This window comes from Xenopus laevis, chromosome 8L, assembly GCF_017654675.1.
Source record: "Xenopus laevis strain J_2021 chromosome 8L, Xenopus_laevis_v10.1, whole genome shotgun sequence".
Taxonomy (NCBI): Eukaryota; Metazoa; Chordata; class Amphibia; order Anura; family Pipidae; genus Xenopus; species Xenopus laevis.
Window position 1 is genome coordinate 38,497,908 of NC_054385.1, and position 24,830 is coordinate 38,522,737.

The 24,830-nt window shown below is 40.2% G+C and overlaps 1 protein-coding gene across 3 annotated transcripts; it reads right to left on the reverse strand.

Moving 5' to 3' along the window:
• Positions 1-7,719: 7,719 nt before the first annotated feature.
• On the reverse strand, positions 7,720-24,516 carry rlim.L (ring finger protein, LIM domain interacting L homeolog). 3 transcript variants are annotated; one of them, XM_018228517.2, is made up of 4 exons: positions 24,198-24,516; positions 16,732-16,930; positions 13,445-13,528; positions 7,720-11,604 (listed from the first exon to the last, which is right to left on the reverse strand). In XM_018228517.2, exons 1-4 carry the CDS (start codon positions 24,234-24,236, stop codon positions 9,620-9,622), a joined length of 2,307 nt encoding a protein of 768 aa, XP_018084006.1. In that variant the 5' UTR covers positions 24,237-24,516; the 3' UTR covers positions 7,720-9,619.
• Between the last annotated feature and the right edge of the window lie 314 nt (positions 24,517-24,830).

Sequence of the window (24,830 nt, forward strand, 5' to 3'; positions counted from 1 at the left end):
GCCTTCCCATTGAAGTCTATGGGGTTCGCGAACCGTTCGCGAACCGCTCGCGTTTTTGCGCAAGTTCGCGAATATGTTCGCGAACTTTTTTTCCGACGTTCGCTACATCCCTAGTCATCAAACCAACAGATTATTAGCCTCTCACTTTTAAGCATTATCATAGGGTCATATACCAGGTATCAAAAGAGCTGAACATTAGAAATGTTATTATATAATGTTGATGCAACTATTATGTACATTACAACTACATTATAACTACAAATAAAAACATTTTACAAAAAAAAAGCATTTTACAAAAAAAACAGGAAATTGACTGCTAAGAGATAGAGGGACACTTGTTGGTGGGTAGGTTTTATTGGCACATACAAACTATGTAAAGTGTTTGGTTTTTAAGATACCGACAATATTTTGAAGCTGCATACTTAAATATATTTACTTCTAACTTGGTCCAGTCAAAGCACTCTGGTCACAGACAAGGTGAGAGGTCCTCATTCAGATCACCAATCATTTTCTTTAACAGACTGGAGAGACAAGAAGAGCTCTATGGCAATTTTATGATTCTGCTGAGTGTCTTATTCTGCTTCACTATTGTTGTGTCCATAAATCATTAGGTAGAGAGATTGTGGAATATTAGTTTTTTATTATTAATTTTAGTTGTCAGTGGTTTGACCCTGATAACAGCAGTAGCTGACCACTCACTACCTAAGTTAGTGTGGGGAGTATAGCCGGTTGTACAAATTAAAACTAAAAGTCACCATAAGGGCAGGGCTGTATTTACCAAAAAAATGACAATGCAAGCTAAATATTTCAGTGGAACAAAATCAGCTCCTATGAAAGAGAGAGGTCATAGTTATTGGATTATTGAATTAGTATTTCTTTCTGTACATAGGCTTGGAGTTGGGAGTTTGTATAAAATATCAATATCTTTTGCACATTCCTGCCCTCTAGTGTCTATCAGGCACATTGCATAACATGTGAGCAACAAGTCGCATGGTCTCACTCCAAAACTCTTTATTCTATTCTATTAGTAGCATAAGTGCAGGGCAGTTATCGCTTCTGGGCCACACTATCGAGCAACATTACCTCTTTTGCAGTTGCATTGCCAGAGCAAGTAATATGGCAGCTCCATCTGATGTGTATAAATGCAACTGAACAGAAAATACAGTACGGTATACAAATATTGTTGTAGCAAAAAGAAAGATTTCCTCATCTGATAAACAGCAGATTTCAGTAAGGCTGTGGGGATGCTTTGGCCTCACACATATACTAGTGTCAGGTCATTGTGACTGCCAAGACTCATAGCACGTGGCATTTTCTCTGCCAGGACAGAGAAGGCCCAAACCTGGCCCGGCAGGCATTTTTTGGCTGGACAATACTAATTGTAAATACATTGTGTGCCACAAGCTTTAGTAGTCAGGCTGAGCTCATTCATTATTTTGAGAACATTTCTGTGGCTTTTGCTCCAGGCATGTATAATATGGCCCTTCTATATGTATTACAGTACAGCAAACTAGGCCTGAATAGTTCCCAAATTTTGGACAGCATTCTGACCAATAAAACCAGCATGTCAATAAGGTGCTGATGAAAGATCAATGTCTTGGAGAAGCTGTGGAGTCTGGCTGTTACACACTATAACTCAAATTTTGCTTGTGGCAACAAAGCTTGACCAGCTCAAAAGAAACCCCAGCACTGTAGACCTGTAGGGAGCCCAAAACAAAAATTGTGCATGACTTTTCTTGCCTGCCAATTCAGCTTCTGCAAACACAGCACCTTTTTTGTTTTGTTTATTGTAACATAGTAACATAGTAAGTAAGGTTGAAAAAAGAAACATGTCCATCAAGTTCAACCTTTTTTTTTTTAAAACTACCTGCCAGTTGATCCAGAGGAAGGCAAAAAAAACCCATCTGAAGCCACTCCAATTTGCCTTAGAGGCGGAACCACTTTTCTTCTAATCGGAATGGGTGACCTTGTGTCAGCTGGAAAGACCTACTGGTAAATAAAGCATTAGAGAGATTATTATATGATCCCCTTATATATTTATACATAGTCATCATATCACCCCTTAAGCGCCTCTTCAACAGCGTGAACATCCCCAATTTGGCCAGTCTTTCCTCATAGCTAAGATTTTCCATACCTTTTACCAGCTTAGTTGCCCTTCTCTGTACCCTCTCTAATACAATAATGTCCTGTTTGAGTGATGGAGACCAAAACCGTACAGCATATTCTAGATGGGGCCTAGCACAAACCCATCATTTTCTAAATTACTCAAGATTATTTCATAAATATCATTCTCTCACTATTCCTTACCGTTTTATTCTCTCCTTTTTTCTATAACCCTCTCTGATGCCTCCACCTTCTTTATCTGTTTAACACTTCTCTATTCCTCTCCTTTTATCTTCTATATATTTTATCTCTGCATTTTATTTGCATGTAGACGTGGAGAGGAGCAAAAAAGTTCCGGGATTCAAAACTAAAGTGAAGGGATGGCATCCATGTGCACCCCTCCCCAATTTCAGCACTGAGTCTAAACCATTTTTGCTGACAAACAACTGCTGTGTTCCGGCGGAGAGCCCAAGTATTGATGTTTAGCATATTGAGATTCATTGGAAGGGTCCTTTCTTAAAGGGCACCTGTTGAGTAAAAATGTTATCCCCAACCAAAGGTGCCGATTGGGGATTACAGTATTTTTTTTTTTTAAAATGCCCCTCGCCAGTGATACGATACCCGCACCGGAGGGAGCTCCCTCTGCTAGCAGCCATGTCCAGTCACTGGCATGCACATAACGCACGTGACATCACGCGTGTGTGCATAAAGGGCAATTCGTGGCATTTTCATTATGCGAATGCGAGTGACCGGACATGGTTGCTTACAGCGGGAGCTCCCTGCCAGTGTGGGTAGCGTAGCACTGGCAGGGAGCATTTTTTTTTTTGAGTTGTTTTTATTAGTTTTCAAAGCATGTTATATGTTTCTTGGACAACACATGTGTCCAATTAATGATGCACAATGGTAATTGCTGTTAAAGAAACATGCATTCAGTATAGGATATGAGAAATTAGAAAATGGAGAAGGGCCATTTTTTTTTAAAAAAATTGACTTATCCCCAACCGGAATGCGGGCTCTATTAGCCTGCACCTTTGGTTGGGGATAATATTTTTACCCAACAGGTGCCCTTTAAACAGGGTTGTCAAAATTCCCTCTCCTGGTGATAGTTGCTTCCCATTTGTGAGGTCAGATTCTGCCATGAGCCTATGTACATGAAGCAGAGAAGTGCCTGAACGTGGGCATCCAGCCTGCCTTAGAATGGATATTGACATACTACTTGGTGTATTTTGTCACTTCTCTTCCAGTACTGTATGAGTGGAGATTAATGTGTAGCAAGTGATAGATTTTGACTCCCTTGCTGTTTTCAAAGCATGAGCTTTCTCTAAAGCGATGGATGTCACGAAACGTATTAAAAAATCCGAACTGAAAAAGCACAAGTGGGAAAAATCGCTAAAAAAAACCTGCGACTTTTGAGTAGTGTTGAACAAAAGCCAGCATCAAAAATACCTGAAAACCACGAATCAAAGAAAGATCTTCCAGTTGTAAAAGGGACACCTGCCGTTGACTTCTACATCATTTTGACAGGTTTTAGCTGAAGTATTTTCTGATTCAGAATTATCGCTGTTTTTTCCTGCGACTTTTTGTTGTAAAAAAAGCCTGTCCTGAAACGATTGCGGCTTAAAAAATCAGCTACTTGTCACAAGTAATAAATGCATGTACGTGATTGATTACTACTACGCACAATATAACGGACTAGAAAATAGAACAACAAAGAAAAACAGAAATCTGTCAAAATTCTGCTGAGCTACTTCTCAAACTGTGTCTCGTGCTAGATTTATTTCCCTGGGATACCTACCTCTGACTCTGGACAAGTCACTAAACTGCAGCTGTCCCAGAATGCTCAGTGTACCTGTACCTTGACTGATCTAATTCAGTGGTTATTGGACATTTTCTGTTCCCTTTTGGAGGTCCAACCTTTGATCAGCACCTTCTTAGCTCATAACAAGGTTACAGATATAAGAAACTTGTGTGAAGTTGCCTTTAGGCTGGGCCCCCTTCTATTGCTCCAGGGCACCAAGGAGAAGCCAACCTTTAGAGTTTGGAAACCAATGGGGCAGTATAATCATAGACATACCTACTGCATCATACAGTAATTGTACATATACCTTTTACACCTACAGAACCATTCATTTTTTGCCTGGTTTATCATTTCTTTCTTTAAAAAAATAATCTATTCCAGCAGGTGTCACCAGAAACTTCATCGGTTATAAATGGACCCTTTTCTTTATCCTTTAAGGGGTTGTTCATCTTTCAATTGACTTTTAGTATGATGTAGAGTGATGAAATTGGTTTTGTTTTTGTGGTTTTTAAGTAATTTAGCTTTTTAGTCAGAAGCTCTCCAGTTTGCAATTTCAGCAATCTGGTTGCTTAGATCCAAATTACCCTAGCAACCATGCATTGATTTGGATGAGAGACTTGAATATGAATAGAGGTCTGAATAGGAAGAAGAGTAATTGTAGCAATAACAATACATTTGCAGCCTTACAGAGCATTTGTTTTTTTTTAGATGGGGTCATATGAAAGCCGGAAGGAAGAAAAAAGGCAAATAATGAAAATAAGAACACAAGAGTGAGTCAAAAAGGTATATGTAATAGCTGTGACCTGCAGGTTAGTATTGCTTTACCAAACTGATAGATCTTGCAATGTCTGTGAGCTCCAAGCTAACCAGTTCAGATCAAAGTAGAGTATACGCAAATTAAGACTTCACTTTTAATAACTCCATTAAAATCCATATATACACGCTACCAATTCCAAATACAAACAAATTCAGTCCTCCTTACACCGGGAAGTAGTGTGGGACCATGTCCCTAAAAAACATAGGCATGTGGTGGTATTTGTTTATTGATAAATTTTAAATTGAAAAGTAGCCATGAAGTATTGCGGCTGAAATCTTTCCTAGTCCCTGTCTACGTCGGGAACGAGTGGGAGCTGGTCCCCCACCGTCCACCTATGCCGCCCTACGCGTTTCGCTGATTGCTCGACTTCCTCAGGGGCATAAGTGCTGGGTGCGCGTCTCCTCCATTTTCATTTTAATGGAGTTATTAAAAGTGAAGTCTTAATTTGCGTATACTCTACTTTGATCTGAACTGGTTAGCTTGGAGCTCACAGACATTGCATGATCCATGTGTAACGATTTCAGTGAAACTTACATTTTTGTGTATGAAATAATGAAAAAAAAAAAAAAAATGAAGACCAACTGAATTAGCAATTCTATAACATACTAAAAGTTAACTTAAAGGAGGACCACCCCTTTGAAATATTGATCCTTTCGTAAGCACAGAACAGGCATCAAACTATACACAACCCATGTTGTATGTCTATGAAGATTCTCATTTATCCAAGTCATGATAGTGGAACTGAAGAAGCCACTCGGATGAGTGGTGAAATGTTTTCAAGAAAATTGTCCAGCTGCTTTTGACTTAATTGTACTAGATACTGTATATCATTTTATATGGTGGCCTGGGGATACACACAAAAAGGGCTAAATACAATACTTGAATCTATTTCCGTTTATTCACCAAGTGTTGGCACTCCACAGTTCAGCACCCACAAACCATACATTTCCATACTCAAAGAAATAAGTGAGCAGCAGCATCTGAAATGCTTTATGGGTGTTACATGCAGTTACACGAATGTGTAAAACACTGTTTGAACTGACACAAATATTTTTTTTCACAGATTGACCAAGATAGTCTATTTATGACCCTTAGGGACCCCACCCACTTTAGGCTAGCAGAGTTATTGAACTCACCCCTCTCTTTGTCCCCATGCATTCTAGGACTTCTGCATTCTAAGTTCTGCTGCACTCTATGGTTCGGATTCTCTGGAAATCAGAGGGTCTTCCAGTCCACTTCAACATGAAACAAAGCAAGGGAAGAGTTGAATGACTTCTAGCCTAAAATGATCTGAGAATCCAAGCCATACTATAAGAGATTGACGGTTTCCTTTCAATCTGAGAAATCATGCATTTGTGTAAATTTAATTACATACTAATATAATTTTTTTTGGAATTCAGTGTTTATGCACTTTTTTTTTGACATAAGCCTAACTGAATGAATAAAAAAAAAAAAAATGTTAATGTTAATTGAATTTCAACTGGACTACATATCTCTATCAGAGAAATGTACTTAAAGGGGAACTCCACAAAAACATAACAAGCTTTTTGAAAAGTAAACAGAATTTCAAGCAACTTTGCAATATACATCAATTAAAAAATATGCAGACTTTTCCAGATTATTATTAGTTTCTGACAGTTCCCTGAGCCTAGCCCCCTGCTCTCTCCTGCTGATCTGTCTGACTACTTTGTTGAGCTGGTTGACTACTGTTACTTTGTATCAGCAGCCATCGGTCCTCAGCCTGGAACCTCCAAACACCACAATTCCCTGCACATGTGATTTCAATGCAATGCATTGTGGGTTATGTAGTTCCTGCATGCTGTCTGTAAGATGTGGAGTTTGTTGCAATTGTTACAATTTGTAACATCAGTGTTTAGTTCCTCCTTCCCTGCCAGGATTTCAAATGATGCAGAAAGAGAAGAACAGTTAAACAGCTGGATTTCAGCATAGAAAATGGAATTTAGTCATACTTTTTGAAGAAACAGGTAACTGTGATGGGTATATTAGGGGTTTCTGTGTTATGTGGGTCTCTTTATCAAATTTTGGTTTGAAAGCAGGAGTTCCCCTTTAAAGGGGTTGTTCACCTTTGAGCATGATATTCTGAGCTATTTTGCAATTTATGGTTTTTGAGTTATTTAGCTTTTTATTCAGCAGCTCTTCAATTAGCATTTTAAGCAATCCAGTAGCTAGGGTCCAAAGTACCCTAGCAACCATGCACTGATTTGAATAAGAGAGTGAAACATGAATAGGATTGGGCCTGAATAGAAAGACGATTAATAAAAATTAGCAACAACAATACATTTGTAGCCTTACAGAGCATTTGCTTTTTAGAAGGGGTCAGCGATGCCCTTCTGCAAAGAGTCAAAAGAAAAAGGCAACTAACTATAAAAATAAATAATGAAAGTTAATTGAAAAGTTGCTTAGAACTGGCCATTCCATAACATACTAAAAGTTAAAGCCGAACCACCCCTTTAAAGCTGGGCATACACTTTTGGACTAAATCAAGTTCATCTGATCATTTGGACCCTAGGATCATAATGGGGTTGTTCAGAGACCTGTACAGAGAGGAAGGCAGCAACATGTCTATGTGTTTCACACCTGCCAAGCTATTGGTCGGATTTTCATCAACGTATAGGACTGCAGCTTTTATCAGTCTCAGTAGGGCCAGCTTCAAACTACATGGAGGAATGTCCTGCTGCAGTTGAGCTGTGTCACTGCTGATAAAACGGAGAATTGTGTTTCTTCGGTTTAAAACATTTAGTCCAATTACAGGTTAGCAGCCATCTTTGAACATATATTGAAACAGGCGCAAGGCCCTCTCTCATAAACCCCTTTCCAGCAAAGCTGCAAGCAATGTATATGTAAATTGATAATAAGTATTGAAAAACGTGTTCATAATGTCCATACGTGCACATTTTTGTCTTGTTGAACTTGTCAAGTAAGAACTGTGCATTGGTGGTGGGATATGGTGGGGGGGGGACAAAGCTTCTACAAAAAGCTATACGTTTTAAACAGTGATTTTTTTTTTTTTATTCAACAAGCATAGACATTTGTTATATTTCACAAGATAAATATCCCGAATTTAACTGAATCAGCAAATTGCTACAGTATGTCACCGATGAGCCTTCCGACATACAGAATGAGATTCTTTGTTTATTTACACAAAGACCTATGGCGAGCCGGCAGAGAGTGACATAGAGAGAGAGAGAGAGTGTGTGAGATAGAGTGTGAGAGAAAGAAAAAAACAAAGACCTACGGCAGAGTCAGAGATAGAGAGTGAAAGGGAGCTAGCACACAGGCAGATTCGGGGAGATTTAGTCGCCTGGCGACTAGTCACCTCTTCTGCGGGGCGACAATCTCACAAAACTGCCTTCCCCCAGCTATAATGCGAAAACGCCAGCGCCAATGCACTCGCGGCGATTCGATTTCAGAAGTTGCCTCACGAATCTGCCCGTGTGCTTGAACCCCAAGAGTGTGAGAGAAAGAGCAAAAGACCTACGGGGGGGGGGGGGGGGGGGAGATAGAGAGAGATTGTGTGTATATGCTGCCATTGGTTACAAACTTTATTTTACAGATTTGCCACCTCTGCACCCTTTCAGTGCTGGAAGGAAGAGCAGATCCCCTTCAGGAAAAAGTTGGACTTGCCCACTTTTGTGATATAGGATGAACCTTGAAGCAAGGCAGAACACCAAGCCACCGAACACCACATATACATTGTTTGCTAGCGTACAAAGCCTCAGTCTCTTAAAAAAACAAAAAACTGAAATCCCTTTAAGGTTTCGTCCAGCAGGGGACCCAGACTGGGGTTGGGACTCTATTTTAATAAGCCCACGCTGTGTATCGATACTCAAAGTGAAGCTTAACATGTAGACACACTGGAAGATTACGTTGGGTATGTATCTTACCATAATTACATTTTAACTAAATATAGAAATGGAGGGGGGATCATTAGAGGGGTTAAATGCCAACCTTAAAACATTTAGACTTAAAAAAGAAAAAAAAAACCTTTTTCCACATGATTCAAATCTACATTTGCAGGATGAACCCATGGGTCACAATTTGACAGATATAATGCTCCAAATGCCTTGGATGTGAAGGTGCTGCTTGCACTGAAAGCATTATGGGTAACACAAAAATTACACTTAGTCTGCAGCCAATAACTAATAAGTGCAACGCTTTTAGTCTTCAGTCAATTCTGATCTGAGTTTATTCAGCTTCTTGTACTTTTAAGGGCACAAAGGACTTTTTCTTGCTTATGTTGAATTGTGAGTGTATGTCACGGTGGGGTTGGGGGCGTAGAGCTACATGAATACACAAGGAAATGAATATATAAAACAGTGAATATCTGTGCATATTTACAGTTCTGTGCTAGGATATATGGCCACAGAACACCGTTGAAGTAAACACTTTCATTCCAAAAAAAAAAAAAAACACTGATGCGGGGAGAAATACACATAAAATCGTATACATGTACATTTAAAGCAGCTCTTGCGACTAGAAACAGTTTACTTAAAAGAAAACTTGGGTGAGGGATGCAAACATCGATCCAGGCGGCAAGTTCATGTCCTCGTATCATTCCAGCACTGAAAGTTAAAAACTGCTGGGGGGAAACAATTGTCCTTGCTTAATACATGTTCAGGTGGTGGAGGAATACATGTCCTTAGACAGGCCATTCACTTGTTTGGTGAACTGTCACACATTTCATTAACACAATTGAATGCAGAAGGAAAATGAAATATGTGTAATCAAACAGGACAACTCACTCCAAGCCAAAAACCTAATTTAAAGCACCACTCAAAAAGTGGTCATAAAAAGCATATCCCCCCCCCCGTCTCTACTCCACGACCCTTCCCAGGCTCTGGAAACGCCAGAGGCGTAACTAAGAGTTTATATTAAAGGATTTACACAATGCTCTCTCTGTTGCCTGCAACCAGGACTGCTCGGCGACAGATGGGACAGGTAGAATTTTCGGACAACCAGCGGTCAATACAGTGGATGTGGTACTCGTGGGAACAAGGCAGTTTGCGCAGCTTGTTCCCTTCTGTATATTCTGTTATGCACACGCTACAGGTTTTCAGGGCATCATTTTCACCATAATTTCGGGTGGACAGGTTGTCGATTTGCTCTTTGGTGAGTCCTCTTGGCTGATCATCATCATCCTCATTAAGCAGGAAAAACTGGGCCAGACTAAGAAAAGGTAGAGATCCGCTTTCTTCCAAAGTGACACCACCTCTGCTATTGCGACCCTCCCTCCTGGTTGCAGATGTTGCAACATTGCTGCCTTCATCACTTTCCACTGGAGCAACAGGTTCTGCAGGCTCAGCAATAGGAGCTCTGACCTCTGCGCTTGGGTTGTTTTGTACTTCACCAGGAACTGCTGCAGGAGGAGATACTGCTGTGGGGTTGTTAGGATCAGCGTCGTTATCATTGTACATGAAGTAGCTGAGTTCCCCAAAGCCAGTCATTATTTGCCTCAGCATTGTCTGGATGGCTACAGATGTGGTCTCACTGAGCCCAGTGTTCAGGATTCTTCGGATTGGAATTCGGATGGTACTTACATAGGTTCTAACCCCGGCACGTTCAGACCGCGAGAAAGTGCGACGAAATCCTCCTCTCTCGCTCTCATATGTGACAGTGTTGTTGGGAGTCTGAGAGCGTGAACGTGTCCGGTTAGCTATGCTGTCTCTCTGCCTGTAATCACCTGGGCGCACGCGCCTTACTTGCAGATCTAGCACAATGGTGGGAGGCCTCTGCCCGGTACCTGTAGTCTCTGCATTACTGGGGGAGTCTGTCTGAGGAGTTTGGGAAGAGCTTCTTGACTCGGGGTTTGACAGATGAACAGTGCTTTGGCTCTGACCTTCAGTCCCAAGAGCTTGTTGTCTGGCTGTAATATGCTGTCTAGTTCTAGAACTACCCTCTGTTTCATTTGATGAAGAGCTGTGCACTTGAGAACTAACATGGTGCCTAGTCCTAGAGCTACCCTCTGCTTCTTCTGTATTGGAAGCATCAACAGTCTGTGATGAACTATGCTGAGCCCTTCGAATAGGTGGATCAACAGTTTGATATAGAGGGGATCTGCTTCTATCGGTTCTAGCTCGCGTCCTGCGCTGATCCGGACTCCTGCTTCTGGCCCTCCTTTGCCCCCTCTGTATTGGAGCTTCCTCTACTGTCACCTCTACTGGTGCTGGCCTTGTGGCAACAGGTACAGATTCAGGTACAGGTACAGATTCAGGTACAGGTACAGATTCAGGTTCAGCTATTGATTCAGGTTCAGCTATTGATTCAGGTTCAGGTACAGATTCAGGTTCAGGTACAGATTCAGGTTCAGGTACAGATTCAGGTTCAGGTACAGATTCAGGTTCAGGTACAGATTCAGGTTCAGGTACAGATTCAGGTTCAGGTACAGATTCAGGTTCAGGTACAGATTCAGGTTCAGGTACAGATTCAGGTACAGGTACAGATGCAGCTACAGATTCAGGTTCAGCTACCGATTCAGGTTCAGCTACCGATACAGGTTCAGCTACCGATACAGGTTCAGCTACCGATACAGGTTCATCTACAGATTCAGGTTCACGTATAGATTCAGGTACAGTTTCAGGTTCAGGTACATTCTCAGCCTCACCCTGACTACTCACTTCCATATCCTCAGGCCCAGGCATTTCAGCCGATTGGTCAAGCGAAGGCATGCTTGCGGTGCCAGAAGTACGATTCACATTGATTTCCAAACTAAACCTGAAATCCCCACTGTTTGGATTTGTCCTGCTCACTGCCCTCCAGGACTGATTGCCTCTCTGACCACTTCGTGTTGTGTTCCCAGTCTGTCGCACTGAATTCAGCCAGTCTATTATGGAATCTCCATTGGATGAATCCTCTGCAGGGTCCTCACCTGTGGAGACAGAATCGCCTAAAATAAATTAGATCTGATGTAATGGGATAGTAAAATAAGACAGCTCACAGGAAAGTCTCTCAAGACAAAAGCCTTATAAAACAAAAAGGATAAATTACAATTAACAGTAAAAGTGACACTCGATTCTGGGATGCCTTCTAATGTTAGAAATTTTTGCCAGCTGACAAATTTTTTTTGTAGTCTACTGCTCATGTTTGCCAGTGCAGACTTTCTAAAACAAAGAAGCATTGGCCTTGAGAAAATATACTTAGCAATTATTAATTTGTCACCAACAGTGAATTAGCCTCTCCTTGTGCTTTAAAGAGTAATGGTTAGTAATGGTTAGCCTAAGAAATAATTCCAATAATTTGCTTGTTGGTTAAGCAAAATAATAACTTCCCATACACTAAGGGGGTTATTTATTAAACCCCAAACTTTTTTTTTTTTTTACTATAAAATCGAAATTTTTAGTGAAAAAAAAAAAACATACGAATTTTGTTCCCCGAGGATGGGAAAAAAGTCAGAATCCGAAAATCCGGCATCTCAGAACTGCAGAGGTTGCATATAAGTGAATGTGAGAAGTCGCAAAGATATCTGCGTTGGGTTTTATGCAATAATCCGAAGATTTTTTGGTTTTCGGGCAAAAATCTGGGAGTTTTTGGGTGGAAAATTCGGGAACATGTATTGATGAATAAGAGGAAAAAACCCGTGTCAATTTGGTTGGAGTATTTTTCAGAAAAGAATATGAAATGAGATAAATGCGGACTTTGATAAATAGGCCTTACAATAAGCGATTTAAATTGTGTTTCCTTCAGAATCACATAAAGCAGGCCAACACCAAGAAGGCAAGCGATGCATGATCCCAAAATCTTGTGTATGCAGCCAAAATGATGCCCAGGCAGAAGCTATGCAATTATAGACAGAGGGGGGCAGGGAGGAGGTCAGTGACATGAAGGTGTAAAAATATCTTATCTATATCTATTTCTAAATATAACAGCTTCCTGTTTAATTTGACAAGGGTCAAAATACAGCTATTTACATCTGGGTGACAGGTGCCCTTTAAGTAAAAGCCAGTTTAACCTAATATGATCAATATTTTGGTCATTAAAGGGCACCAATCATAACTAAAAACATATCCTAAGTAAATACCCTATGTGAAAGTTCAAGAAATCTGATTTTTAAAACAGAATTGTTTGTATAATGTAAATCATCAGCTCACTATACCTTCTGCAAGATCTCCCCTATAACCACTGCAGTTCTAGCTGAAGCAGCCATCTTGGATTTCACTGGCTCCTACCTATATCTTCCCAGCCAACTGCAGCTCATGAAATTCCATGTTGCTTATCAACCCTTCTAAGCTATTTTCAAATCAGCCAAACCTGTGTGTTAGCTGCTGTTCAGTAGTGCTGCCACCTGCTGGAAGTTAGTGTGTGCCCTTCATTTGCATAATAACATCACCAGCAGGGGACAAGATAGGGAAATCTCGTGAAACTTTTAGTGGAGGAGTTTACTAAAGCTAGGCATTCTGGGTAGAATACTCAATAAGCAGTGTTACAATCTGAGCATGCTCCTGAAATTTGCATATTATAGTCTCTGTTATAGTCTCAGTATGGCCTCACACAGTGAAAGAGCCCATTTGACAAAGTAAGGGATTTTTTAAAACCTGCAGTTTTTTTCAAAAAACTATATATGTAGTTTGATTAAACGTGTTTATGTTGTACTGGTCAGATTGTTAATACGTTTGATTTTGGCTGTGATAGGTGCCCTTTAAGGAGAACAAGGTTTTACAGTAGTTCAGTAGAAGCTGATCTCTTAGCAGCGCAAAAGAGCCCAATTATACCTCTTGTTTCTTCTGTACTTGGCTGTGGTGGCCCTTCTTTGATTTGCTGAAGCCTTTGCAACAATTCCTCTTTAGTAATTTCCCCTGTAATACACCAGACAAAGGCAGTTTTGAATGAATACTTAATGCATGTCAAGGAAACATAGTGATATGGTAAGCATCTGCAATATTAAACTGGCAGTTCCGTTATCATGAAAGCGGATACAAAGAAAATAAGCTCTGCCTGTAGAACTGCATGAATAGTGCCAAAACTAAACAGTTCTTCCTGCTCCATTTTATTTTACTGCCAAGGTATCTTGATCTTGGTTCCCCAACCAACTGCTACACTCAGACCCCATTAAATGACCAAGGCTGCAGAGTTTTGTACTGAAGGCAAATACGGAATTAACATTTTATGTAAACATTTCATGTAAATGCAAATCATGTAAACATCAAAAACCCAATAGGCTGGTTTTGCTCCCAATAAGGATTAATTATATCTTAGTTGGGATCATGCACAAGATACTGTTTTATTATTGCAGCGAAAAAGGAAACCCTTTTTTTAAAAATGTGGATTATTTGATTATAATGGAGTCTACGGGAGATGGCCTTTCCGTAATCCAGAGCTTTCTGGATATCGGGTTTCCAGATAAGTTTGCGTTACTTTAATGGAAGCAGGGACCCAAGCTCAAATAATAGAAAACGTGTTTCAAACTGCAGCAAATGTTTTCATTGACATTATGACTTTACACAGGGGTTCTCTCCAGGAATTTGCTGAACAGGCATTTATTATTCCACTTCTTCAGTGACCTTCAAATCGCTCCAGCCAATGTTTAGCACCGCACATGATGTTACATTCGCTTTCCTCTGATTGGCCAAAAAATCCCCACGCTGACATTACATTTTGGAGGGAGTTAAGTCTTCCAGTGTCATGATACGTCATCTAAGATGGTGTGCCTCGTTACACATGCAAGGCATTATATATATATATATATATATATATATATATATATATATATATATATATATATATATATATATATATATACACACACACACACACACACACACACACACACACACACATATAATAGACAATGAATATTCTGTAAATTATATCCTTATAAACGGTGCTCAGTGATGTCATCTGTTTAATCTATAATATAAAGTACCCCCTGTTCCAAAATAGGAGGATATTAGAAGTCACCTCAGAGTTCCATGACCTGGCCTTCGGCCTCGTGCTTTTATATGGTCATGGAACTCCTAGGTAACTTAGAATATCCTTATATTTTACAATAGGGGGTACTATATTCATGGACGCAAGCAAAAATCATGCAACTGGCACATAAGGCAGTTCAATATAGTCATTACCTGCCCCAGACTCCCATATGGGGTAATGGGGAATTCCCGGGCCTGGTCGCTTTAAACCCTCCTAGAATATGGCGTACGCTGAACCTCACTACCCTAGAGGATGTGTGGGAGGATGACTGGGTAAGACCCCTCCAGGTACTCCACAACTCTAGGCACCTCCAGCAATCACAGTGGCTGATGCACCACAGGTTAAAGGAAAACTATACCCCCAAAATGAATACTTAAGCGACAGATAGTTTATATCAAATTGAATGACATATTAAAGAATCTTACCAAACTGGAATATATATTTACATAAATATTGCTCTTTTAAATCTCTTGCCTTGAACCACCATTTCGTGACTCTATCTGTGCTGCCTCAGAGATCACCTGACCAGAAATACTACAACTCTAACTGTAACAGGAAGAAGTGAGGAAGCAAAAGGCAGAACTCGGTCTGTTAATTGGCTCATGTGACCTTACATGTGGTTTGTATGTGTGCACAGTGAATCGTACGATCTCAGGGGGCGGCCCTTATTTTTTAAAATGGCAATTTTCTATTTATGATTACCCAATGGCACATACTACTAAAAAAGTATATTATGATGATAATGGTTCATTTACATGAAGCAGGGTTTTACACATGAGCTGTTTTACTCAGTATCTTTTAATAGAGACCTACATTGTTTGGGGCGTATAGTGTTCCTTTAAGCACGGCACTAGCAACTCAAATCTGGCAGGGTAAAAATTGTAACATGAAAGTCACCTATAATGGACATCTTGCTAGAGCCTGCCCAAAAAGGCAAGGTGTCCACTCTGTATAAACGTATGCATAAACCATTGTACAGTGACACTATCCTGGCTAGGGACGCTTGGGAAGGGGATCTTGGTGTTATCACAGATGACCAATGGGAGTGGGTGTTGACCACACCACTAGTAGTTTCCATGTCCTTAAAACATAGTCTGCTGCAGCTGTATAAAATACATACAGCATACTATACAGTTTAGAGATTGTTTGGGATGAAGGTCCTCCAGTCCTCAACGTGCCCAAGATGCAATACAGAAGTAGCCACCCTGGAACATACATTGTGGAGCTGTATAAAACTCTAACTGTACTGGAAAGGTATTTGCGAGTGGATATCTAATGCTGCCCAGGGTGGAGTAATTGCAATGCCAGGTCGTGTCTCCTAACACTAGACTTGAATATAAATATGGACTACCATATGAAAATCTTCATCACCAAGGCACTATTCCAAGCCAGGAGGGTGCTCACCTTGCATTGGAAGGACGTTACCCTTCCTACCTTCCAAGAGTATAGACCTATGAAGGAGCTAGCAACACTAGAGAAAACAATAATGGATAAAAAATGGTGTCTGGACAAGTATGCCCAAACTTGGCATTGCTGGACAGAACACCAAAATAGAGAGGCTATACCCCACCCCTCCCGTGAGGAAGCTAAATATGAATGTGCGGGGGTTAGTTTACGGGGAACTAATCTGAGTTAGATCAAAGCATAAATCTTCTATGTATCTGTAATAAACCGTCAGCATGTGTAGAATTGTGTAATACAAAACCATACATGTACAAGTCATGTGTGTGAACCTTTCAATAAAAACTAACACTCCTGATCAAAAAATAAATAAATAAATAGCATGGACGACCTGTGGCCATCCTGGTCCATTCCCAGCATCCCTTGATAACTGGTTAACCTGAAATGTAACCATAACACAATATACTCCAAAAATGGTCATATTACTTCATCACTTCTAGCTGTGCAAGTACTTCTTTATTTAGCCAGATTTAATACACAGAGAACACTTTGTTCCCATCAGCAGACCTTCATTTTTCCCCTTTAGTCCTTGTTATATTTTAGTACTCTTCATACAAGATAGGGTATTGTGAAATGAAATGCAAGTATATAGCTCAAACTATATTTTAAAAAAAACAAAGAAACTTACCTGGAGTCCCCAATAAGTTGTTATCTCTCATTAGTCTGTAGTCCTCATCATTTAAGTTATTTACAAACTGATAAAAAGCTTCCTCTCGATCTAGCCTGTCCATCTGGCTTTGGCGCTGAGACTCGGACTGTTCAGTGCTCCCTTTTCCGGTGGAATCCGCACTCTCCATGATGATGAATGGATACAATGATGATGTTGTCTAAAGAGAAAATAAACAACTCAAGTCATTTAATCCATGGCGCATATCTATTGAAATCTAAAGGAGTCAACAGAAGGGTGGTTTGAATTAGGTCCAAAAAAGGGGTGGTCAAACTTTTTAGGTAACAGAGCAGAAGGTAGGTTTCTAATAGTTCTAGGAGGCACAACATGAAGCAGGCCCAGTAGATAATGGAAAACACAAGCAGATACTGTCCATTCGTAGTTCTAAAGTAAATATGTGTTCACTCTAGATCTTTACATAATACACTTTCGAACTGGACTCTTATCAAGTCATTCTCCCCAAATTTTACCCTAACCTGCCTTAAGGCTGCTTCCACATTCAAACCCCAACTTCCAGTGTGAATACTAAGGATACCCTAAAACTAAACTAAACTGTGAGTATATTGGGAATGATCTCACTTGTTTTTTTCACTGCATAAATTATGAAGCTACTAACACAGCTTGCCAATCACCATACAGGGCCCCTAGACTGGTATCTCATGTCTGCCAATATATGGGCAGTTTTACACAATGACATGCTAAAATTTGACCACTCTTTTGCAATAAACCTAAAAAGAAATGTAGTGGTATGGCCCGTTAGTTCTGGGAGGACATGCACAGCCAAAAACAGGCAAATATGATAAAGACCAGGCAGTTGTGTATTTCCAGAAAAATCTGAGTTTTCTATAGTAGTTTCAGTAAAAAAAAATTCGGGATTAAAAAAACCCCCAAAATTTCAAGATTTATTATGCCCCAAAACTGCAAAAAGTTTCAATCCAAAAATAATCCAGCTAAAACCTTTAGGGCTAGTCCACACGAGGAGATTCAGGGAGATTTTGTCGCCTTGTTTTTTGCGCGACTATCTCCCCGAACTGCCTCAACGTTTTTCCCCATAGGCTGCAACGCAAAGTCGCCTGCGCTAATGCACACGTGGCGATGCGTTTTCAATAGTCGCCCAAAGTTGCCTCAGTGAGCCCCTTGAACCATTTGAAGATGTTTTTTGCCTTCATGATTTTCGTTTTTTATTTCTGGTGGTTTGCACTATCAATTTAAACTATTTTTATCGTCAGTAACTCGATCAATTCGAGTATTCAAGGACCCCCCAGAATGCATTCATTTGGTTTTTCCCGCATTCGAGGTCTTTCATAAATAAGCAAACATTTGAATTGTGTGTTTATTAGAGGTATAAAAAAAAAAACCCCAGTGACAAATGGGCCAAACTCATGGTACTATAGGCGGAGTAAAAACCATACGAATACAATGGCAGTAAAATCTGAATTTACAAATGCACTTTCATCAGATCAAAAGCAGACCGGAGGCCATGCACTGATCCATCTAGGTACCATCCCATCCCTTTTTGGGCGTCAACGTGACAGTTGCTGCTGCTGTTAAACGGAGAAGGAAAATACTCACAAAAAGACCCTTTTATACATACGGTATTGCTTCTGGTTCTACTGCTGCTCATATCACAATAAGCTCAATACATACAAGTAGTGACAGGATAGAACTTTAAGCTAATTGTTTTTCCTCAAGATAAATGTATTTATTTTCCCTGTGTCCCACTGCCATGTAGAAACACTACTTTACACTGGTGTGCATCTCTGACCCAGTAGTTCAAGCATTCCTAGCCTTACAGAAAAACCTACAATTATGTAATCAGTGGGAAAAGCTTGGCATTAAAATAACTTCAGTCAATATAGATTGAAGGCGCTTAGCTTAGCCGTGGAATAGGGACACACATTTAGATGCGTGTGTTGTGTTACAAAATAGGCCTCTCTGTCTCCAAATGGCATTACTTCTGGTTTTATGGAGGAGGGCAGTTCCACCCAAATGAAATGTTTGTGGATACACAGGTCCTTGAGAAAGGTCATACTGTAGTGATCAAAACGCTTAACTTTACATATGCTTTAATAAATATTTTTAATTTGCCACAGACCAACAAGTGCAGGACTTTTTTTTTTTTTGCTTAATTTTTGTTTTTCTTGCACCCTAGCAGCTGTTTTTTTTACAAGTGGCGCAGCGACAGTTGGGTAAGTAAAGCATGTTAGAACATAATAATAATACCTTTATGCCTCTTTCTAGGAAATAAAACTTACTACAGCACAGACCAAAACTGGATTCAACTCAGGTTTCAGGCTGAAGAGCAAGAGAGGGAAGGGATTTAACTATATCGACTCAACACAGCGACATTCACTCAAAGAAACCCTATTACATTTTCCAAGAAAAAGCAGATTCATTTACCCATGTGGGTCTAATTCTGTCGTCACATGCTTAACAAACGACCAATGTAACATTCATTCTGAACGGAAAATCGAACAGGATCTCAGAAAAGCAAATATGGAGAACAGAATTCTGTAAGGAAGATCTGAAATTTGTATGGTGGAATTTATAATCCATTCCTACCACATCAATAGTGCGAATCTATACATAAATAATCACAACAGCCATTATACATGCGTGTGGAACCTGGGGGTTTTCTGATAAGAGATCCTTCCGTAATTTGTATGTTGATGCCTTAAGTCTACTAAAAACATTAAACAAACCCAATAGGCTGGTTTTGCTTCCAATAATGATTAATTATATCTTAGTTGGGATCAAATACAAGGTACTGTTTTATTATTACAGAGAAAAGGAATTATTTTAAAAAATTTGGATTATTTGATTAAAATCAAGTCTATGGGAGATTTCGGAGAGATAATTTTTTTCTGGATGACAGATACCACATATAGGTATGGGACCCATAATCCGGATACCCATTATTTAGAAAGCTCCAAATTATAAAAAGGCCATTTTATCCAAATAAACCAAATTTTATTTGAAATGATTTCCTTTTTTCTCTGTAATAATACAACAGTACCTTGTACTTGATACAAACTAAGATATAATTAAGGCTTATTGGAAGCAAAACCAGCCTATAGGGTTGAATTTACGTTTCCGTGATTTTCTAGTAGACTTAAGGTATGAAGATCCAAATTACGGAAAAATCAATTATCCGGAAAACCCCAAGTCCCAAGGATTCTGGATAACAGATCCCATACCTGTATGTATGTATGTATGTATGTTTGTTTACAGGATGTTGTGAAATACACAGTACTTTAACCTTTTTTTTTTTTTTTTTTAAGAAAGAACACCTTTAATTCTTGCTTAAACATACTTCTAGGATTAAAATTAACTCTGAAATCAACAGTCACATTAGAAAACTATCTTGGACCAGGAACAATTTAAACTCCAGGACAAGGTGCTAAATGTGCACAATCATTCCTATACATCATGACAAATCACTATTCATTATAATCACTTACTTCCTGATTCCATAAACGTCACAAGCCACTTGCTTAGCTTCCTTACATAAATCTGTCAATATGTAAAAGCGAGCAGGAAGCTCCTATTTAAATCACTGAAGCCCAGAAAAATAAATATAGCAACTGTACTATTCCAAATACCTTGAAGTGGGCGCTGCTGAACATGCGCATAGATAACACGAGCATACACAATGTACTCGATGCATATGATCACCACGTAAGGGAAAATGTCAATATCACACGCCTTTCCCGACAGGCAATAATGTCAGTATTTATTCTGACTTATCTGTGCGTGTTTCAAGGAACGGAACCAAACTCCTGATCATTCTGAAATGTTGCAGCTGGATTTGCATCCCTACAAAGTAAAATGCTGGAATACTTACTGAAATAGACCCAAACGGATGATCTGGTGCTGAATCATAGGGCTGTTACCAAGAGCCAGTGAGGCAACAATACCAGCCTTTCACATGTGCAAACAGAGAACTCATCTCTCTCTCTCAAGCTTGCGTGCAGGGTTATTACTTTTCCATCAGAAGCACTAACACATCAGTGTTTCTTTCAGGAGCACCTGAAATGCTCGGTGTTCTTACTGTAGTAAAACTACTGGAGGAATTCATTCAAAGTAGGGAGGTGATACATACACCCACAAAGATTACCGGGTTTTCGAAAACCATGAACCGGCTCCCTACTTGGTCGGCTCCCCCAGACGATGAGCCATAACTCCCGACACCTTTTTTTTTATTTTAAGTGAATACCTAGTGTATGTGCAGTGTATATTACCGGTAATACATTATTTATACAGGGGTGAAATATTCCACAGCAGTTTAAAGAAATGTTAAATCATTCACATCACTCCCAGTGATTTCAGTGCAGAATTCTGCTGGAGTAGCACTATTAACTGATGTGTTTTGGAAAAAAACATGTTTTCCGATGATAGGATCCCCTTAAGGTCCCTATACACATTACGGTCAGTTTTATCAGAAGCCTATTAGAGAAAAAAACTATACCCCCCCCACGAACAATGTAGGTCTCTATAAAAAGATTTTCATAATAATATACTTTTTTTTAGTAGTATGTGCCATTGGGTAATCCTAAATCGAAAATTGCCATTTTATATAATAAGGGCCGCCCCCTGGGATCGTAGGATTCTCGGTGCACACAAACATACCATGCAGTAGGTCACATGAGCCAATTAACAGACAGAGATCTGTCTTTTGTTTCCACACTTCTTCCTGTTAGAGCTGTAGTATTTCTGGTCAGGTGATCTCTGAGGCAGCACACAGACCATCACAAAATGGTGGCTCAAGGCAAGAGATGTAAAAGGACAATATTCACTTCAATATATATTCCAGTTTGGTAAGATTCTTAAACATGCCACTTAATATGATATAAACTAACTTGCTTAAATATTCATTTTGGGGGTAAAGTTTTGCTGCCTGTATGTTTTTTAGGGATGCACTGAATCCAGGATTCGGTCTTTTTCAGCAGGATTCGGCTGAATCCTTCTGTCCGGTGAACCAAATCCTAATTTACATATGCAAATTAAGGGCGTGGAGGGAATTCACGCGACTTTTTATCACAAAACAAGGAAGTAAAAAATGTTTTCCCCTTCCCACCATATGCAGATTAGGATTTATTTCGGTATTCAGCCAAATCTTTCAGTCGAATCCAAAATAGTGGATTCGGTGCATCCCGAATGTTTTTGCACACCCTAAACTTGTTTAGCAACTTGCCCAGGTGCTGGTAAATAAAGTGACATAGTACAACACCCAACGGTATGTGTGTGTGTGTGTGTGTGTGTGTGTGTGTGTGTGTGTGTGTGTGTGTGTGTGTGTGTGTGTGTGTGTGTATATATATATATATACACACATACACACACAACAGGCAAACTGGCATCAGTGCAGTCACACAGAACTACAAATCAGCAAATAGCTTTGACCAGTGTACTAGATGATTAAAAATGAAATACAAATGGGGCAGCAGGGTGGATCAGTGGGTAAGTTTTACTACCTATATGTAGCCCAAGGTTACATTCCAGGCAGGGCATTATCTACAGAAACTTTGTTTGCCCATGTCATGCCAGCCTGTGTTTCCTTTGGGTATTCTGTTTCCTTAAACAACCCGAAAGCAGGTTATTATGTTCCTGATTAAAAGAATAAAATAAAAAATCATTGGCCATGGTGTGTGTAAATGGGTTGGGGCATTAAAGGAAACCTATACCCCCAAAACGAATACTTGAGCAACAAATATTTTATATCAAATGAAGTGTCATATTAAAGAATCTTCTCAAACTCAAATATATATTTAAGTAAATATTGCCTGTTTACATCTCTTGCCTTGAACCACCATTTTCATGATGGTCTGTGTGCTGCCTCAGAGATCACCTGACCAGAAATACTACAACTCTAACTGTAACAGGAAGAAGTGTTGAAGCAAAAGACACAACTGTCTGTTAATTGCCTCATGTGACCTAACAAGTATAGTTTGTTTGGTTTGTTTGTGTGCACCGTGAAACATATGAACCCAGGGGGCGGCCCTTATTTTTTTAAAATGGCAATTTTGTATTTATGATTACCCAATGGCTCATACTACTAAAAAAGCATATTATTATGAAAATGCTTTATTTACATGAAGCAGGGTTTCACATATGAGCTGTTTTATGCAATATCTTTTTATAGAGACCTACATTGTTTGAGGGGTATCGTTTTCGTTTAAGGTGGCCATACAGAAGCTGAGAAAAGCTGCAGACAGACAAAGTAGGCAGCTTATTGGCCAATGTATCGGGCCCTCAGTGATTGATATCTGGCCGATTTGTCAATTGGCCAGCTTTAAAATTCACGGTGGATCAACGCCTGCGTTAGTTTGTTGATGCAGTCCTTGATCCCACCACCTGCATTCCTGGCCTTGTGATCTGATCGTCGGGCCCTAGGATCAATATATATATATATATAATAAAAATCAGATGCAAATGTGCTAAATAACAACAATCTCAAATAAACCACTAGAATTATTTAGCACATTTGTTAGTGTGTGTGCCATCTGATTTTTAATATATATGTATGTATGTATGTATATATATATATATATATATATATATATATATATATATATATATATACACACACACGGATTGTTGAAACGTTTGGATGCAGCAGACAGAATCTTGTATTGTTTCATATTGGATCTCATCATTGGATCGGTCTGATAAATTGGTGCAAGATCTGTCCATGTATGGCCACCTTTAGACCTGGGACAGGGAATGATGGCTAATGTCAGTATAAAGCACTGCAGAATATGTCAGCACCACTATAAAAAATAAAGACTGACATTGCCAGTTTGGTTGCTATGGTTTGGTTGCTATGGTTTGCCACACTACTCACCATGAGAGAAAGAGGGGATTAGTAACAATAACTAGGAAGTACATTATAGAAGCCATGGCCTATTTATGATTCTGCTGTTCTCTTATATAACACCTCCAGCATATTCCTATGACACAAATGTAACATCCGCATTGCTGGAAGGTTCTTCCACATTCAATAACAGCATTAATCTGTAACCCCATTAACAAGCGATATGGCAGCTCCAGCTGACAAGGATAAATGGACAGAAAAGGATTTCTCGGTACAAACGAAGCTCTCTGCTGTGTTTCCACTGGGGGCAGCGAATAAAGAAGCCGACTGATAGGCGAACGAGCACTCACGGGACATCACCCTCCTCCCCAGCAGCAAATGGAGGGACCCGAGAGTCAAGATCGCGGCTGTACATAGAGGGACGGGCTGGGGCAGGTCCGAGAGTGACTGCAGACAGTACTAACAGCGACACAGCACCGTGACATGACACAATACTGCGGCCTGGCCTTTCCCCAGGAGCGCAACCAACAACTCTCGTACTCTTTTTCCTTTACGCAATTGTCTCCCAATAGCCTTGGAGCGCCCTCCTGCCTAAACTACCTACAGTACCACTGACCCAACGTGAATCCCGCTTCGCTACCGTCAGCTTCCACATACCACGGGGAGAGGCCGTTCGCTCCGGTCTCTGCTAGATTCCGGCTTCCTCCGCCCAGACCTTTCCTTACTCCGCCATTTTCTCCATTGTTACGATAGTAGCGGCTAGTTCCTATCCTCCGTGACGTCACGGACATGTGATTATACCATGTGACCGCTCCACTGCGCACTACCTATTAGTGAGCGGTAAATACAAACTAATGGATTCTACTGGCAGGCAGCGTAGGTTCGGTACAAGTCGCAGCCTCTACTCTAGGTTTTTAGGGCAGTTCACTGTGTCTCTCTCTGGATGTTTGTACGTGGTGAAAGGGTTTAACTGTTCTGGATGCTCATGTGGGGGACCTCCCAACTGTCCAGTTTTTAGAGGGACAGTCCCTCTTTTGACTGCTCAACCCGCGATCCCTCGTTTGTACTGGAAAGTCCCATTTTTATCTTCACCAGGGTCGGATTGGGGGGGGGGCAGGGCTACTGCTCTAGGGAGGGCCCCCCAGTTGAGCCAGCATGCTGTGTGTGTGTACTGTACACGCTGCATGCGCAAACAGTGTTTTTGCCACAACCTCCCGACAAAGGGAGGTTGCAGCATTAAGAAACCTTT

Bases quoted from the DNA above. Each gene is read 5' to 3' on its own strand.
- rlim.L (XM_018228516.2), bottom strand. From the start codon at position 24,236: ATGTGGAAGCTGACGGTAGCGAAGCGGGATTCACGTTGG. The intron at 16,931-24,197 runs GTCAGTGGTACT...TTTTCTCTTTAG, and splicing joins CGAAGCGGGATTCACGTTGG to ACAACATCATCATTGTATCC. The intron at 11,623-13,444 runs GTATAATTGGGC...AATTTATTTTAG, and splicing joins AAGTACAGAAGAAACAAGAG to GCGATTCTGTCTCCACAGGT.